Genomic DNA, 17,896 nt, shown 5'->3' with positions numbered 1-17,896 from the left:
TTTCAAGCTTTAAGCGAATTGGATCAAATTTAAACATTTTTTGAGTCATATGGGATCCGCTTTTTTCAATTTTTAAATTGTGATTTCAGATTCGTAATGAGATACCCTAAAAACCCCTGAGTAACAAGTTTTAATTAAATCTGATCAAATTTTAATTTTGTCCGACATATTGGATTTTTTTTTAAAACTTTAGATTTATAATCGGGAACCCTAAAAACTGTTAAAGAATGAGTTAACGAATATTTTACCACGTTTTTTGCTTTTAATTCATAAAAGTATTTTGAGATTTTTGGAGTTTTGACAGCTCTATTGGCATCGGAAATGGAAATTTTCAAAAAACGCCCATCGGCATCTTAAAGTACATGAATGCACAAATCTTTTAGGCCCTAGAACGTTTAAATCCATCAAAACAATTTTTGTTTGGAGCTCTGTCCGCGTTGACGTGGAATGTCCCTTATTTAGATTTGGTAAGTTTTCTTCTGCAAAGAGAGGGCTTCAAAAATATATAGATCATAGATCAGAAAGTATCTAAAATTTTATATTGTTTAGAAAAAATTATAAACAATTGTTAAAAGTTACGAATTATCAAAATATTTTGGATTCGCATAAAAAAATCCGAAGTTTGAGAAACTAACATCAGATTCGTAATCAGCGACCCCAAAAACCCTCGACTAACAAGTTACAAACGAATTGCATTAGATTTTTAAAAAGTCGTCCGCCATATTGAATCCTCCATTTTGATTTTTTAAAAAGTAATATCGGACAATCGAGTTTCAAACTAATACAATAAATTTAACCCTTTGAGGCCCACTGGAACATATGTGTCCCAGAAACGCGATGAAACATATGTGACTGACAAAAATTGTGATATTTTAATTTTCTATTCTGCATAATACATAAATATTTATCAAAATTTTTGAACTGTAATGGAAAAAAGAACCCTATTTTTGTTGTATTTTACGTAGATTTTTGAGATTGCTGAATCTGAATTTGATGTCAGATTTAAAAAATTCTGTTAGAAAAAATAAATCAAGTCTTAAATAAGATGGATTCCAAGCAAATCATGCATGGTAGTGTGCGTGCAATATACGCAACAGTTCGCTATGTGTGTTTTTAGCACACTATTTTTTTCCGTGTAGAATTCGTAAGCATCGAGCATGTTTTGTTTTTAAGGTAGTAAATCGGTTAATCGACTTTTTATATTATTGTTTAGAAATTTTTACGATACATTCTTCATAGGGTTATCCTTCTATTTGTAAAGTTTTAAAAATTTTTCCAGTACAGAAAAAAATATAATTAATGTTAAAGTTGTGTAATTTTACATGTAAAGCGTAATTTTACATGTACTCTTAAATGTAATTAAGAGTACGTTGATTAGCATAAATTAATAAAAGTTGATTATACATTTTATTCAAAAACTACAATCAAATACATATTAAAATTGTGAATAATAATTTTCAAAAAATGGTAATTTGTCCGTTCTGTTTTTTTGCAATTAAATGTTAAAGTCATAATTTCATAAAATTTTCGTATGTTTTCTACAATACAGAGTTCGTGTTCGATATATGTATAAGAGGGTATTTGTATTAGTAAGGACAGGTAATTCTCAAATTATTTTTTTTTCATATTTGACTAAAAACTAAAATTGGAAGATTTGTTTTTCGTCATTTAATTCTCTGTATTATATTATTTCTATATTTTTAAATATAAGTAACGAAATATAATAGTTTTTAAATAATAGATTGCTTTCATTTTCATCACCCATAAAGTAATTATTTATTTCGCTTTAAATTTTTGAGAATTTTTTTTTTTTATTATTATTGACAGAATAGTCAATGCTTTCATTTCTGCAATTTCATTCTCGCAGTCTAGTATCTTCATTACGATTATTCAGCATCATGCAATAAAAAGCGTAATGAAACAAAAATGAAATAACGAAGCATGATACGTTTGGATGAGTTACGTTACTGCGAACGATAGTAACGAAATTTTACAAAAAGACATTATAATTTAAATTTACATATGTACATTAATTTTCATGGAATGTAAAGTAATTTACATTTTGATGTTCAAGCATGAAACAAGCTAATTTTTCTTCATGTTTTTTGTACCAGAAAAAAATGTTGAGATTTAACCTATACTATCACACATCTACTCTAAAACTAAATCAGTGAAATGACTGATGATAATAATTTCAATCATTTTTAAATGATTTTTATAGTGATATATCGATTTAAATTATGAATATTAAATTAAATAGAAATCAAAAAATTTAAATTACTTGTCTCAGTAATGCTTTAATTACTGTGAGCAACATAATTTCTAAATGGTAGAAAATAAATTAAAATTATTCACTTTATTAATATTTATTCTTAATCTTAGTTAATTTATTAATTAATATTTTTGAATCTCAATCTTGTTTAATTTAATAATTTATTAAAGTTGTCTTAATCTGGATTCAAGAATAAATCTTGGTTTTTATTTAAGATTAAGAACCTTTATTTTATTCTTGTAGTTCGAACAAAATATTCTCTAAACTAAGAACACTTTCTTAAATTCAAGAATATTTTTTGTCCAACATTTATTTATAAATAAACATTTATTCATTTAATTTTGAGTCAATCAAATGGTATTTACACTCCAAATACTGAAATTATTGAATCAAATACAAATTGATTAAAATAAAAATTATATGATTCAAGTAAATATTTGTCGCTGTAATCAGTACACTTATCTATAAAATTTATTAAAAACAAAGGGAAAAATTCCCAACACAACGAATTACAAAATTATGATTAAAATAAAAAAAATATTTCTCACAAGTAACACAATCACTTAATGTCTTTTATATTATGCAAATAGTAGATTAAAAGAAAACAAAATAAAAAATCACAAAGATCAAATGAGTTATGTCTATAATAATTTTCTTAATCAGTTTTCCAATTAATATTGAAAAATTTCAACTATCATTCTAGATGAAAATATTATAATATAGAGAATATATGCAGAGATAACATCGCTCATAAAATCAGTATACCTAAATCTCGTGATCTTGAAGCTATCGATCAAAAATTACATTATCAAAGATTGAAGAAAGATGAAGATGAAGAAGAATAAGAAGATGAAAAATATAAAGAAGTCACCTTTTAAATCGATAAATATTGCGGCACATACGCGACGTCATTTTAATGCTTATTGGAATTCTTTAATATCATAGATGATTACGTAATAAATTCTCCGCGCACTCTTCGTGTTCCTCGATTTTTCATACGTTCATACTAAACATAAAACTTGTTAGAAAATGTTTACGTAGCAGTTACTTTTTAAAATTATTAAATTTATAGCATGCCCGATCATAAATTTCTTCATACACTGAAAGTATAAAAATTGTTTTCCAAAGTAATAATGCGGTTGAAAATCAATATAAAAACATATTGGGGGGAAAATACATTTTTTTTTCTTTTTTATAACAATAGGAAACAATAAATAGGTAATATATATTTTTATGCAAAGAAGAATAAAAATATAATATTCTTTCATAAAATATCGTGACTTGTATATGCACAACAAAAAGTTGTAAATAAATTTTAACACTTTTTACAGAAGAGAAAAAATACAAAGAGACAAAAATAAAAATATTTCACGTATAAAATATTTTTGTTTTTTTTTCGTGGAAGGAAAATCTGAATCGATTTAATAAATACACGTATAATTTTATAAGTAAAGATAATAGTAATAATAATAATAATAATAATAATAATAATAATAATAATAATAATAATAATAATGATAATTATAATTATTATTATTATTATTATTATTATTATTATTATTATTATTATTATTATTATTATTATTATTATTATTATTATTATTATTATTATTATTATTATTATTATTATTATTATTATTATTATTATTATTATTATTATTATTATTATATAACATATTATAATATTATTATTATATTATTGTATTATATATATATTATTATTATTTATTATAATTATAATAGAAATTATTATTACATTTCATTTTTATATTTCTATATATTTTCATATTCTTATAGTTTTTATTATTAGTTATTATTTTAAATCTTTACTTTATTTTTATTCTTCTAATATACCTAAAATTAATAAATATTTGCCAATAAATACAACAAAAATGTTCGAATTTACTATCAATTAATCTTCAATTATAAATGTCATTTCCAGAAGTAAAAACATTTGCTGAAAAATGTTGTGAAAAGTGTGTTATTCAGTGTTATGATCGTTACATGTAGCAGAAGCTTTAAAATGATTTATTGTCAGGGACAAAATTTTTGGCGGACCATTTATTTCATCTCGAGTAACATCAATCCTTTATCACTCAGTTGATAGTGAGCTAAAAAAAAGCATTTATTTTTTTTTACACGAAAATCATGGGAATCAGTCTTGAATGACATTTTGGCTTGTTTTAAAATGTCAAAAAAGAAAAAAATGATTTAAACTCTTTTGACAAAAACCCTCATAAAACATGAATACTTTTTATTCTATATATAGTTTAATGTTTCATCTCTTTGTTTTATGACAATGAGTTAGATAAAATAATAATCCAATTCGGCTGGTGAAAATGACTTTTTAATGTTCTTCATTTCTACTTTGATGTTTCATATTTTCATTGTGTATACGTTATCATTTTTTGTTATTTTACTTCACTATTTTATTGTTTTTTATTTTATTTAAATTTTATTATTTTTTAGTATTTGGGTTTTATTGTGCTTTCATTTTTTAAATAGTTAATTTTATTATATCAATTGTAACACTTTTTTTTATTTATGATTCAGTCTAAAAAATATTAGTATAAAAAAATGCTTCTAATTATATTCGTTTCTGGATAACTGTAATTTTAAAAATTAAAACGTAAAATTCAATTATTTTTAAATGTTCTATGGGGTCGTCCATATACTACGTGGACAGTTTTTCAAAGATTGTTGACCCCCCCCCCTCCCCCCTTGTGGACACAAAAATACATGGGATCGTGGACATTTTCAAACTTTTTTTATCCCCTCCCTCCCCCCAAAAGTGTCCACGTGGTATATGGACGACCCCTATTAAAATTCTTTGTAGAGTTAAATTATTATTTTTGATACAAATGAGGCATTTTACGTGAAATGTCCTAAGTTGAAATTTCAACTTCTTGAAAAAAAATTGAAACTCAGGAAATTTGTTGTTCTATCAAGTAGAAATGTGACCCAAAAAATATTTTTGATTTTTTCGAAAAATTAGAGGGGGTAGAGGGGGGTCAATTTCACCAATTTTGCTAACACCGGCTACTTTGTGAATTTTTTCTGAACATACTTGTAATGGGAAAAATTTTTTAGAATATGTTTCTGAAACGTTTTTTCGTCCTCTTTCCAATGGTGTATTTTATTTTTTAATATTTTAAAAATTTACTCTAATTTTTGATAATTAATATTTAATTTTCAATTTCCCAAAAATCGGTCCGTTTTTTTTTTTAAATAAATTATTGCAAACGAAAGCTGAGATTTTTTCCTACCGGCATGTAAATTTTCAGAATGCCCTTTTTTTGTATTTGAGTTATTAAATTTCAAAGAATAAATTGCGTCCCGGGCGCCTCGTCTCACGCCGGTTGCCACACGGCTCAGTGTAACCGCGACGCAATTTATTCTTTGAAATTTAATAACTCAAAAACAAAAAAGGGCATTCTGAAAATTTACATGCCGATAGGACAAAAACCTCAGCTTTCGTTTGCAATAATTTATTTAAAAAAAAACGGACCGATTTTTGGGAAATTGAAAATTAAATATTAATTATCAAAAATTAGGGTAAATTTTTAAAATATTAAAAAATAAAATACACCATTGAAAAGAGGACGAAAAAACCTTTCAGAAACATATTCTAAAAAATTTTTCCCATTACAAGTATGTTCAGAAAAAATTCACAAAGTAGCCGGTGTTGGCAAAATTGGTCAAATTGGCCCCCCTCTACCCCCTCCAATTTTTCGAAAAAATCAAAAATATTTTTTGGGTCACATTTCTACTTGATAGAACAACAAATTCCTCGAGTTTCAATTTTTTTCAAGAAGTTGAAATTTCAACTTAGGACATTTCACGTAAAATGCCTCAAATGTAAAAAATTTAAATTATTAAAAAATTTTTCAATTTATTATTTTCAAATGTTATGTCAACTTATCTCAAAAAAACTGAATTAAATTTTTTAGCAAACCTAATTTTAAAAAAAGTTTTTTGTAATTTTTGTTCTTAAAAAGATGTAAAATATTTAAAAAATAATTTCTTTAAAATATTGCTTCTATAACTATAAGAAAATTCTGACTCACTATAAAAATGATAAGAAGAACAAGAAAAGTACTTGTAGGTACTTAATTTATTTATTTACTAACAAATTTTAATTGTGGAAATTGAAAGACAAAACTTATGTAGGTAATTATTTTCAAATTGTTGAATTTAAATTCTTTAAATACTCGATTATTTTCTAAAATTTAAATAAAAAGATTTAAAAATCCAATTACTTTTTAATACCTATATAACTTTAGGAAATTTCAAATATTAAAAAAAATTTCAGTTTATTATCTTCAGTTATGTTAAAAAACATAGAATTTAAATTTTTAAGAAACCTAATTATTTATAATTTCTTCGAAATTTTAATTTTTCACTTTTGATTTTTTTGATGTTGTTTTCCATCCTAATTTCCATCCTATTTCAATAATTTAAAAATAAATGCAAAGAACTACTCTCTAAAATTAAATGATATTAACAGAAATAAGAAGAAAAGTCAGGGTTTCCTTTTTAATATTATAGTAATTTACAAGTTATTAAAGTAGATTTTTAAATAGATTTTTAAATGTTGTTGAACATAAAAAACCGAATTTTTATAGCAATTTTAGAAACTTGACATTTTTCAGATTTTCATATAATTTTCTGACATTTTCCCGATTTCTCTATAATCTGTGGCAACCTTGTCAGTATACATTTCAGAAAATATTTCTAATTATAAATTCTCTTCTCAAAACAAAAAAAAATTAAATTATTGCTAAAAAAATACGTTCCCACAGTCAGTTATTTAATAAAATGAAAAACTTTTTTAATTTTTCAGATCCCAAAGTGAAAGTCGAGCTCAGCAGCAGCGGATTTCGACAATGTATGACGACGCTGCATTTTGCATGGAAACCACTGCAATTCAGTCAGCTATTGACAATGGTGTGGCATTCTGCAGTCTTATGTAAGCAAGATCGAAAAATCAAATTAGAAAAAGCAAAACACAAAAAATGCAAAAACTAAGGAAAAGATTACAAAAAATAATATCGATTTCCGTCGCGAAACTATTGTCGCTTTCAATTTTCATTGATTTTTTCCCCCCAGTTTCGAAAGTGAAATTTTTTTCGGGGGAAAAAAATAAAAGATGAGAGTAATATTAAGGAAATCGTGTGCAGAAAATTCGGAGGGGTATGTGTCTGAGTGTGCGTATGTATGAACTGGCTGGTCCAGAATCATTGCTTCATATTTCTGAAAAATCTCACACATACATATATATATATATATATATATATATATACATATATCTGAATATGCGAGATTATATACAAAAAATGAAGCCACTTTTTCTACTTCGAGAAATCTTTACTCGAACCATATTATAGATACAATGTGGATTTATCGCCATTATGATCAACTCATTGATAAAGGCACAAGTGGCACGATTTTTTTTAAACCTGAAATAAATTTCATCTTCCTGTTTTTCGAAAAGAATTTCAATATTCAAGTTGAAATTTTACGCAATTATTATTTATTTTTATAAAGCTAAAGACTATTAATTATGAGTAAAACAAATTATAACTATATTATTATTTAAAAAAAATATTTTTTAGAATTTTTTTTACAACTTCTAGAATTTATTCAGTTTTTCTACTTTTTTTATTCCGATCTGATTTTCAAATCAATTATCATGTAAAAGTTACAGATACAATTAACTTTACTCAGTTGTTACTAATTTTGTTATAACTATTTTTTATAATTAGATTTCTAACTTTAATTTTTAATTTTTTAAACCAGTTTTTAAATAGCTATTTTTTTCTAACATATTTTTAATATTAAAATTTTTTAATTCATAATTTTTCCTGTATTGGATTTAATTTCAGAATTCCAATACACCTTCTTCTGTTTTTTTATTATTCGCCAGTTATTTCCATTTTAATATTCTTCCATTTACAAGTATTTTATTTCCAATAATATCTGGAGTATTATTTTTAATTTAAAATTTTTTTTTCCAATGAAATCTGATTTCTCGAGATGTACAATAAAACGACACGCACATTTCCTGATAATTGAACTGACTCTTTTACAGTTTGTATAAATTACAGAGTTGTCTAACAAGAGAAAAAAAATAAATGTTCATATAGTTAGAATTTAGGAAATATTTTACTAGAAAAAGAAATTAAATCTACATTTTTATTACTAAACGAAATATATAATTTTTTTGAAAAAAAATTATCGAGATTAATTGAGTGTAAATTATCGGTGTAGTGGAAAAAATGGAGACAGGGGGATGAATTTTTATTTTGGGGCTATAAGAAATCATTCACTCATAATAAATAATAATTTATTGTGTTACGCCAAAGAGAGGAATTTAAAAGAAAGTAAGAATGATAAACGTCATTATTTATATTGTTGATATTTTCCAACATACTATTTTTCGAAAACGAGACACTGAAAACAATTTTGAGAAAAAAATCTCTATAAATGTGAGGAATTTTTTAGAATTTAAAAAATAATAGATTGTGAATTGTTATTGCTCTTTGTTAATAATAAGAAACGGGATTGCACTAGCAATATATAATGACGTGATTATAAAGACTGAAAAACAAAAAAAAATTGTAGATCAACAAAATCTTCAAGTGAGTGAAAATAATATGTTTTTTTTCATTGACAACTAACATCAATGATAATTTTTTTACAATCGATATTTTTTACAATCAATTTTCTTAAAATCATTTTTTACAATGAATTTTTTGAAAAATATTAGAATTTTACTCTCAAGAATGAAAAATAATTGTTTTAAAAAATACTTTCTTGTGTGACGAGAATTAAAAATTCAAATAGTAATTGTAGTGGCATTTTTTTTAAAATTGTCATTCTTAGAAAAAACTGTTTAAAATTGGATAAGAATTTCTTTTTTCTTTTAAAAGAAAAAAAAATGATTGAAGAGATTCGTTTTCAGTGTGACGTTCTCAGATAAAAAATAAGGGTCATTCTACAATCTCGGTGTGTTTTAAAAAAATGGTAGAATGGCCTTACGGAGAAAAAAGAAAAATGGATTCTCCATCATCTTCACCAGGGGGATATTTCAAAACGATATTCTATACTCATGGGATATTTCGCAGACGTCTTAAATCTCCCATGTGAATAGAAAGAAAGACGTCTTCCAAATATTTCCTGGTTATCGCGTGTCAGATGGACGTTTACTCGATCTATTTTGCCTCATCACTCTTCTAGTTTACAGAAATTTTAAACGTGGTCTATCGTGTCATGTTTCTTATTAAAAACAATATCAATTCCTCACTCATTCAACTATTTGTGATCAGTCATGGTAATCCTGTTTATTTTTCAAAACACCAGTACAAAATTTATTATTCATTTTAATATTACGTAAAGCATTTATTTCTAAAAATAAAGAATTTTTGTTATTCGTATTAATTATTAATTTTTTTAATTGCGGTTTAATGAATAAATCTAATAAGCAATTAATAAATGTGTATTTTTTATTTATAACTTCGATAAATATTTTATTTAAATATGTAAACAGGCTTACAAAGACAAAAGTTTAAAGAAGTATTAAAAAATTGTTATTGAGAAACAAAACAAGATTGCTATGACAAAAAAGGAATCACGAGTCAAAGTGAATTGAAAAACAGATATTCGTAAATCGATTCAAAAATAAAAGATAAGCACTGAGATCCTAATTGCCTAATTTATAAACAGAAACGAACTGAATATTGTCAACGATTAATTAAAGGAATTAAAGGGCCTTTATAATATTGACATTAAAATATATTTTGGCCTCAGTCCACTTTGGCATATAAAAAATTAAAAGAGAGAAAAAAACAAAAATTATAAAAAAAACCCTCCATAGTTTCTATACCACGTCAACGTTACTCGTTATATTCCCAATCATTGAAAGATGTGAACGTCACATTCATATTTCATTTTCGATCAAAAAGAATAAAGAAAAAAATATGAAACGATCATCACAAATAGTCCCCTAACTATTATAATAAAATCTAATTCTGCTCTACTGTCTTCTCGTGCGCGTAATATATTTGATAGAGAACAATTTATAAATTACAAGTAACGAATGTTTCAATGGTTTACCAAAAAAAAAAAAAATAAAATAAAAGCATTTAACTTATTGATAAGAAATTCAGACTTACTTATTCAAATTAAATGAGAAACAAAGCATAATGTAGTAGTGCGTCAAGTCGATGTTAACTCATGTTACTTAGACTAGCACATGTACAAGAGGGGAGATTTTAGCAATATTTGTCGAAACATGTTTGGAAAAAATTATCAAAACAATCACTATTAATACTTACTAACGAAGAATAAATTTCTACGACTGTAATTACATTGTGTATTTAAGCGGTTCGGTGAGGTACTTCACTAAGAAGCACTGCGCAAGCGCTCAAATCGCAGCAGTGACAGTGAGAGAGAAATTCGCGTTTTTCTCTCTCGCACTCATTACCTCCACTCTAGCGCCTGCGTACACCTTCTTATTTACTGGCACCTTACACACCAATTAAGTATTTAACAGCTGGTTAAAATTATAATTTAAAACCATTTTATTAATTTTACTTCCTCGTGAATTTTTTTTCAATTTTCAACGAAAGTTAAAGTTACCGAAAAAATTGTTTTTTGTCTTTCTAATTGGACATTTTGTATTACAAAAAATCTGAACTTTTGTCATAATTTCTATATTAGTTTTCATCTGATATTTTATAATACTTTCTTCTTATTATTCCCAACAACCAATGATTGTGGATTTCGAAAAATTAATTTTCCAAAATAAATACAATTTTTATTTTTTTAGTAAATAAACTTTTTTAATAAATAATAATTGTAAACTGAAAAAATATTTTTTTTTATTAAAAACAAAAAATAAAATATTTTTTCTTAATAAACAAAAATTGTAAACTGAAAATATGTTTTAATTTCAATAAAACAGTAAAATTATTATAGATATTTCTTAATTCTTCATAAATAAAACTTATAATTTAAATAATCTCGTGGAAAAAAAATTGGTTTGTAAAGTTTGTAAATTTCCCTGGGTTACATTTTATTGGTTTTTTTTTAAGTAAAAAAAAATATAAAACTTTTACAGAATTTTTTAAAAAGTAATTATAGAGAATTTTTTCTTTTTAAAAATTTATTTACAAGTATATTATAAAGTCGTCCTTTCAAGTGGTTAAGTGGTAAAGTTTTTCTCAAGGAAAATTTATTTACAGTATAAATAAAAATCTTCGCTTAAAGAAATTTACTTTTTAGTAAAGAAAAAGTATATTTTACAGAAAAAATATAATTGCACTGGGAATTGAAACATGACTGAGAAAAGTGACAACATTTTTGTCAAACTTGACCTGAATTTGAAAACAAAATTTGTCCGATTTCTTTATAAATAAAAAACTTTAAAAAATAATAATAAAGGAGAAGATACATAAAAAAATTATTTACTGAAAAAATATAAATTCAATCGGTTTTTTTAAATTATTGAAAATATACCTAAGAAAAACAGATATTTTCAGATTTTTGTCATCCAAATGTCAGGAGATACAAATAGTAAGTACAATTCGTCCATTGATAATCGAAAAAAACATATTAATTAAAAATTCATCTCTAGCTAATCTCCCCAAAATTCTTATTTCTAAAAACGAAAACCTCAACATTCAACGAGTATCGCACTATGTGCAAAAACAAGTCAGAAACATAATTTTTTCCAATTGAACGGAAAAATCATAACTACTATGACTAACAATATTAATTAATGTCTCTGATTAATACATGTAGGAATACAATTTTTCACAAATCAGGGGCAAAACATCATTTCTCAATATTTTAAGAAACGAAAAATGTAAATAATATTAATTTTAATAAATTCAGAAACTATAGCGTCATAGATAGATTTTTTTCTTCAGTTATTTTTTCATTTATATTATGAATATTAAAAGCAATGAATTAAATTTAAAAATATATTTTTTGTTCTATTCTAAGCAAATTATGACGATCACTCAATGTAATAAAAATTTGTTGAGAAAATATTTCGATTGTAAATTGCAATAAAAAAATTGTATTAACCTAGCTCTCTATTGTACATTGTAATTGAATATTTTTTTATTTTATCATCTCTATTGTAAAATGCAATGAATTGTACGGTTATGAAAAAAAAGAAAGACAAGAGAAAAATATTTTTCAGAATTTTTTAATATATATTTCTAGTAGCTTATAAAAGTTTTTTAGAAATTGGCCCCTGAGAATATTTAAGTCAAAAACACTAAGCCTTTTAGCACGTTCAATTAGTCTTCCGCGGACCATAAGTGTACATAAACGATAGAAACACTCGCCATTACCAGTCTAATGTCTCAATAATTATATTCAATGTTGCACAGGACGAATAAAATAATATTCATCTAACTGGCAAAAAAACTGAATTATTCTAACAGACTTTTTCCCCTATAGACTGTTATATTCATTATTTATACATGTTATAGTTATATATGGAAAGTTCACGTAGAATAAAAAACAATTTTCAATTATTCAGAAAAATGAAAGCGAACATCAACAGTTTTTCTACTATTCCCATTAGTCTCTCATTAAAATAAAATATTTTTATTTTTATTAAAATTAAATTTAATTAAACATGTGAAAAATAAATGACTTAAATTTATTACACTTGACTAGTTGATATAATGTTCCAAAAAGTTTAATGGCATAAGAAAGCAGTTATAGTGAACAAAAGGCATGGAGAAGCGACCTCCCACCACACAGAGGAATATACTTGTGTGGAGGGGGAAGAGCCTAAACGGTGGGGAACCGCTTCTCTAAGTTTCGCACTCACTAGTTTTTTAATTTCTGTTACTTATTTTCATTTTTTTGATTATAAACACGTTAATCATTAAACTAAATAACTTGAATTTCACTTTCAGAATAAACTTTATGCTCCTTGTATAAAGTTACGTGCAATTAATTTGAAAGTATTATCAATTAAATTTTAAGGATCATAGAAAAAGAAGTGCAATAGGAAATATTAATAACACGTAAAATGTTGAAAAAAAAATCCACTGTTAACGAAAACAATGAAAAAAACAAAAAAAATAAATAAAAATGAAACACAAAATACAATCCTATGAATACGAAACGTGATAGTAATTTAAATTCTAACTTTTCAGAATTCTTTTCAATTTATTATTTTTACGAGCACAATCATTCCTGACGAGATGAATCCAATTCGAATTTTTCTATTGTTCAAAAACATTATTTTAATTCCAGAAAAAAATGTTATTAGAATTCCAAAATAAAAAAAAGTTCTTATATAAAAGAGAAGATTTTTTTTGTAAAAAGGAACTTCTAATGAAAGAGAAATTAAAAGAAATATAAATTAAAATAAGAATGTGGTAACTTATTTTAAAATAACACGGTGTTGTGTGTTATTGTTACAAAGTAATACACTATGTAACAAAAATTTAAAAAAATACAATTTACAAAAACAATGCAATTTACAAAAAAAAAAAATTAAAAATTTTTCATTTTACATAGTACTTGTAGTCGATAAAAAGTGTTTTACGACCGGATGTCGTTATGTCCTGTCTAAGCGCACATATTTTTGTCATTATACTCCGTTATTAATGATAAATGAAGAGAGAAAAAACACGACACTTAAATAATCAATTTCTGATCGCCGTAAAATGAAATAGGAATGTCTCGACCATCTCATGTGTATTTTACATAATACTAATAAACATAATGTAAAACCGACGAAAACAATCGTTAACTTGAGAAAATAAAATAAAAACAAAATAAAATAAAAAAAACACCGACCTAGAACTGCCAAAGAGCGCGAAAGTTCTAAAATCTTATTACGTGATCAAAACACGTACGTTCATATTTTTCAAGACGAATTATTTTCTTCATTAAAAAACAAGAAATAATTTAATTAAAAAATCCCGTATTTACTTGACCGAAAAAATATTTACGGAATAAATAAATAGAAATTATTAAAATTAATTAATGTAATACATGGATAAAAATATATTCTCAAGGTTTTATTAACAAACTGAAATATTTTTCTAGTTTTTAAAAGGAAAAAAGTCATTATTGATAAGTAAATATATACTACATATTAATAATTAATAATTAATACCTAACTATTATTTATTATTTATTAATTTATAATTAATTAATTATATCTTCCTCAATTTTAAAAAGAAAATGGTTTTATTCGCAAAGAAAAATTAACTTGCGTGATGACTAAGTGGTTTCTTTACTGTATTTCTAACAGCTGAGTCTGAGGTTCGGGTCTTCATGACTACAGATTTTTCCATTTTGAAAATTTCTGAAAAAAGTATCAATTCATAATTTATACTTAATTAGTTATTAAAAATGCTTTTTAAAAAAGTACATAAATTTAACAAATAAATAGATTTTGATAATATTAATCATTACAAAAAACGAACATTAAAATATCCAGAAAAGAAATTCTACTTGAGAATATATTTATTTCAATGTAATTAAATTAATTAAGGAAATATACAATTTTTTAATTTATTTATGCACTCAATTATAATAATAATAAAATAAACCATTAATTAAGAAAAAATCTCGAGAACTATTTTTTTTTGTTTTATATTGTATAAATTATTATAATTGGAAGTGTCATATTACAAAATGAAAAAATATTCCAGTAGAATAAAACCTGATGTTTTAGTCCAAAATCTCGTAATTAAGGCACTGTTTTACTTAAAATTTACATTTTGCAAATGCAGATGCATTATTAACGACTGTATTGCAGAATAATTATTAATAAACGTCAATTTTTAAGCGGCTGTTCTGTCTACAATAAAATGTATACGGAATTATTGAAAGAGTCGACATATAAAATGGCGTTCAAAAAAAATTCATTTCACATTTTTTTCTTTATAAACGCTGAAAAATAGTTTAAAAAGTTAATTTCCCTTACAGACTAAATAAAGAAAGTCTTCCTAAATATTTTGGCAAAAAACTGTAAATTTAAATTGTGCCAAGAAATAAGTTTTTTGTATTTAAATAAACGATTTTAATCAGGAAAATATAGAAATTGCCAACAAGAAAAAATCTGAGTAAAAATTATTGTTTAAAATACAAAGAAATGAAAATACAAAAAAAAATTATTTTCCTGATTATATAAAATTATAATTAATAAATCTTAATTCATTTATTCAGTGAAAATTTCAACTTCCGCATACAATAAAAAAAAGAAGAAGAAGAAAAAGAAAAACAACTTTGAGTTGTTCTCTGTAGATATTTAATAAGTATAAAACAAAAATAGTTGTAAAGAAATAGTTGTAAAACGGATAAATCGTATAAATATAATATTAAAATATCGAAAGATAATTTTTCAAAGGTTATCAAAAAGTCAGCGATACTATCAAGTGTGGAAGACACGGTTTCAGTATTAAAGTGACGTAAAATGCTTGGAAGAACTTGTATTTTTGTATAGGTATTTTGTAATGGTTCGCGCATCGTTCGCACGTTAGGGAAATTTTGCGAGTTATATGGAAGTTCGAAGGAGAGATACACGGAACGAAAAAAAGACATGGTTGAAAAATAATTTTGCCGTATAATTTTATATCTCACATAAATTTTTATATTTTTACCAGAATGTTTTCTCTGGTTGACAAGCAAATTCTCTGGCCAACACAATCATAATAAGTCTCTATAATTATAATTATCTAAAATTATAATTAATTCTTTTTAATTTCGAAAAGTTGAAGAACTACTAAAATAAAATTTTATTTATAAAAAGTTTTAGTTAACAACCTAAAACAATTTTTTTACGAATGACTTAATTATTTATTTACATTAACTGATTAAATCGAGGATTAAACTAAAATGAAAATTATAACTAATTAAATTGTAAAAGATTATAATTATAATGAATTAAATTTCAATTATAATTACAATGAATTAAATTATAATCATGATAAAAATTTATTATAATTACTAAAAGTGCATACATACCACAATAATAAAATTTCGAAACATGGTTGTGATAAGCACAGAATATTTTTTCAACTAAAGAACAACATTTTTGTAATCCATAAAAAATTTATGTGACATGTCCAGTTGGAACTGGACACAAATATTATTATCCCAACCATATTTTTTTTCGTTGTAAAATTTTGCGATTATTCAAGAAAAAAAACGAAAATCGACTATTGTGGAAATAATAAAAAGTGAAAATATAAAATATCGCTATACATATATATATAAAAATATTATATTGTACTGTATGTTGTGTATATTATAAATGTTTAGAGGACCAAGAAATATAATCTACTGCTGTAAAATGAATTGATCCCCATTATCCCTTTCCTCCATTCATTTTACCATTTAGATCTTACTTTGAAACAGATCTATAATACTGCGCGCAAGATAACGACCAAAGTTTGTTTGAAATTACGACCACTATAGTTGACCACAATTAATCTCTTGCCTGATTTCAGAATAGTTCAAGAAATTCTTGCACACATAGCTAATTCCAACCACTGAACAGTTCAGTAAATTATCGATAATCATATTATAACTTCTCTCGACTTTAAAAGAGCAAGAGAGAGAGAGAGCCAGAGAGGCCAAAAAGCATTACCATTCAATTAACAATTGAATACGTATCGAATTATTATTAACTTTTCAAATTATGATTCATTAAATCTCTTTGTCATTGCGGTCTTTTTGAATTAACAAAGTTTCATTCTTAATAGAAAAGACCATTCTTAATAAAAAGACCACATATTTTACGTTTTTTCATTTGTAATTCTTTGTTTATTATTTTTATTATTTTTTTCTCATTTCTAGAGAAATAAGTATAAAAAATTTGTTTTGTTCTAAGTTCACTTTTTTCATTATTTAAGGAAAGGGACTAGTGAAATTTCAACTTATCAAAACTCACACGTTGTTAATTTCTTTTCTACAAGATTTCTGAAGATATATAATTATTCTTCAGAATAAAAAAGTAGAAGAAATTTATTACTTAAAAAATTTTGTTAGTGAAACTCTAAATTTTAGAAAAATTCAAATTTGAACCTCTTTTACAATTTTAATTATTTTTGATTGGCAACACTTTCTTAGGCTTTTTTATAATTGTGAAAAATTGTTGAGAATGTTATTAATTATAATTAATTTTTTTGCAATTTTTATCGCTATTTTCTACAACTTCGACTTTTTCATTTTTTTATTCCACAATACATTTAAGTAATTTTCATATGCTTCAATATCTTGAAAATATTTAAATAAAATATTTCGAATATCCAGTAGAGCAAAGAATTCTAATATCCTACTGATATCGTAGGATATCTTAGATATCTCCTATAGACATCTTGAGATTATTCACTAGTCTTTGGAAATTAAGATATCAATTAGCTGTAATAATGTTATTTATGGACGTCCTACAAATATCCTATGGATACCCTAATTGTATAGAAATGGGGAGCATCCTTAGAAAATATGCAGGGTATTTTATTGGTTCTAAAAACCAAAAAGTCAAAAGGTTCAACATTTTTTCAAATTCAAACTTTAAATTTAAAAACTTTTTCTTGCTGTATTCCGTCACTTCTAAAAATTATGAGAAACAAGATA

General features: G+C 24.5%; 2 protein-coding genes across 10 annotated transcripts in view; one reads left to right on the top strand and one right to left on the bottom strand.

Moving 5' to 3' along the window:
• LOC122503807 overlaps positions 1 to 8,982 on the top strand; it is a 53,184-nt gene extending 44,202 nt beyond the window's left edge. Inside the window, exon 4 of the mRNA XM_043614514.1 lies at positions 7,116 to 8,982. Within this exon, the coding sequence (XP_043470449.1) occupies positions 7,116 to 7,245 (130 nt within the window). The 3' untranslated portion in view covers positions 7,246 to 8,982. The remainder of the gene's footprint in view (positions 1 to 7,115) is intronic.
• LOC122503805 overlaps positions 1 to 17,896 on the bottom strand; it is a 244,198-nt gene that overhangs the window by 31,695 nt on the left and 194,607 nt on the right. The window contains exon 1 of one of the 9 annotated variants that reach the window (XM_043614508.1): positions 10,447 to 11,047. The exons of 6 other annotated variants lie outside the window; for them this stretch is intronic. The gene's annotated coding sequence lies outside the window, so the exon portion shown is untranslated. Of the gene's footprint in view, positions 1 to 3,143; positions 3,354 to 10,446; positions 11,048 to 17,896 lie in introns of those variants that run through there. 2 more of the 9 variants (XM_043614512.1, XM_043614511.1) reach the window with 2 other exon arrangements.

The sequence above is a fragment of the Leptopilina heterotoma genome, unplaced genomic scaffold (assembly GCF_015476425.1).
Source record: "Leptopilina heterotoma isolate Lh14 unplaced genomic scaffold, ASM1547642v1 Lhet_27, whole genome shotgun sequence".
In the NCBI taxonomy this organism is placed as follows: Eukaryota; Metazoa; Arthropoda; class Insecta; order Hymenoptera; family Figitidae; genus Leptopilina; species Leptopilina heterotoma.
This window is presented reverse-complemented; position numbering and strand designations above follow the sequence as displayed.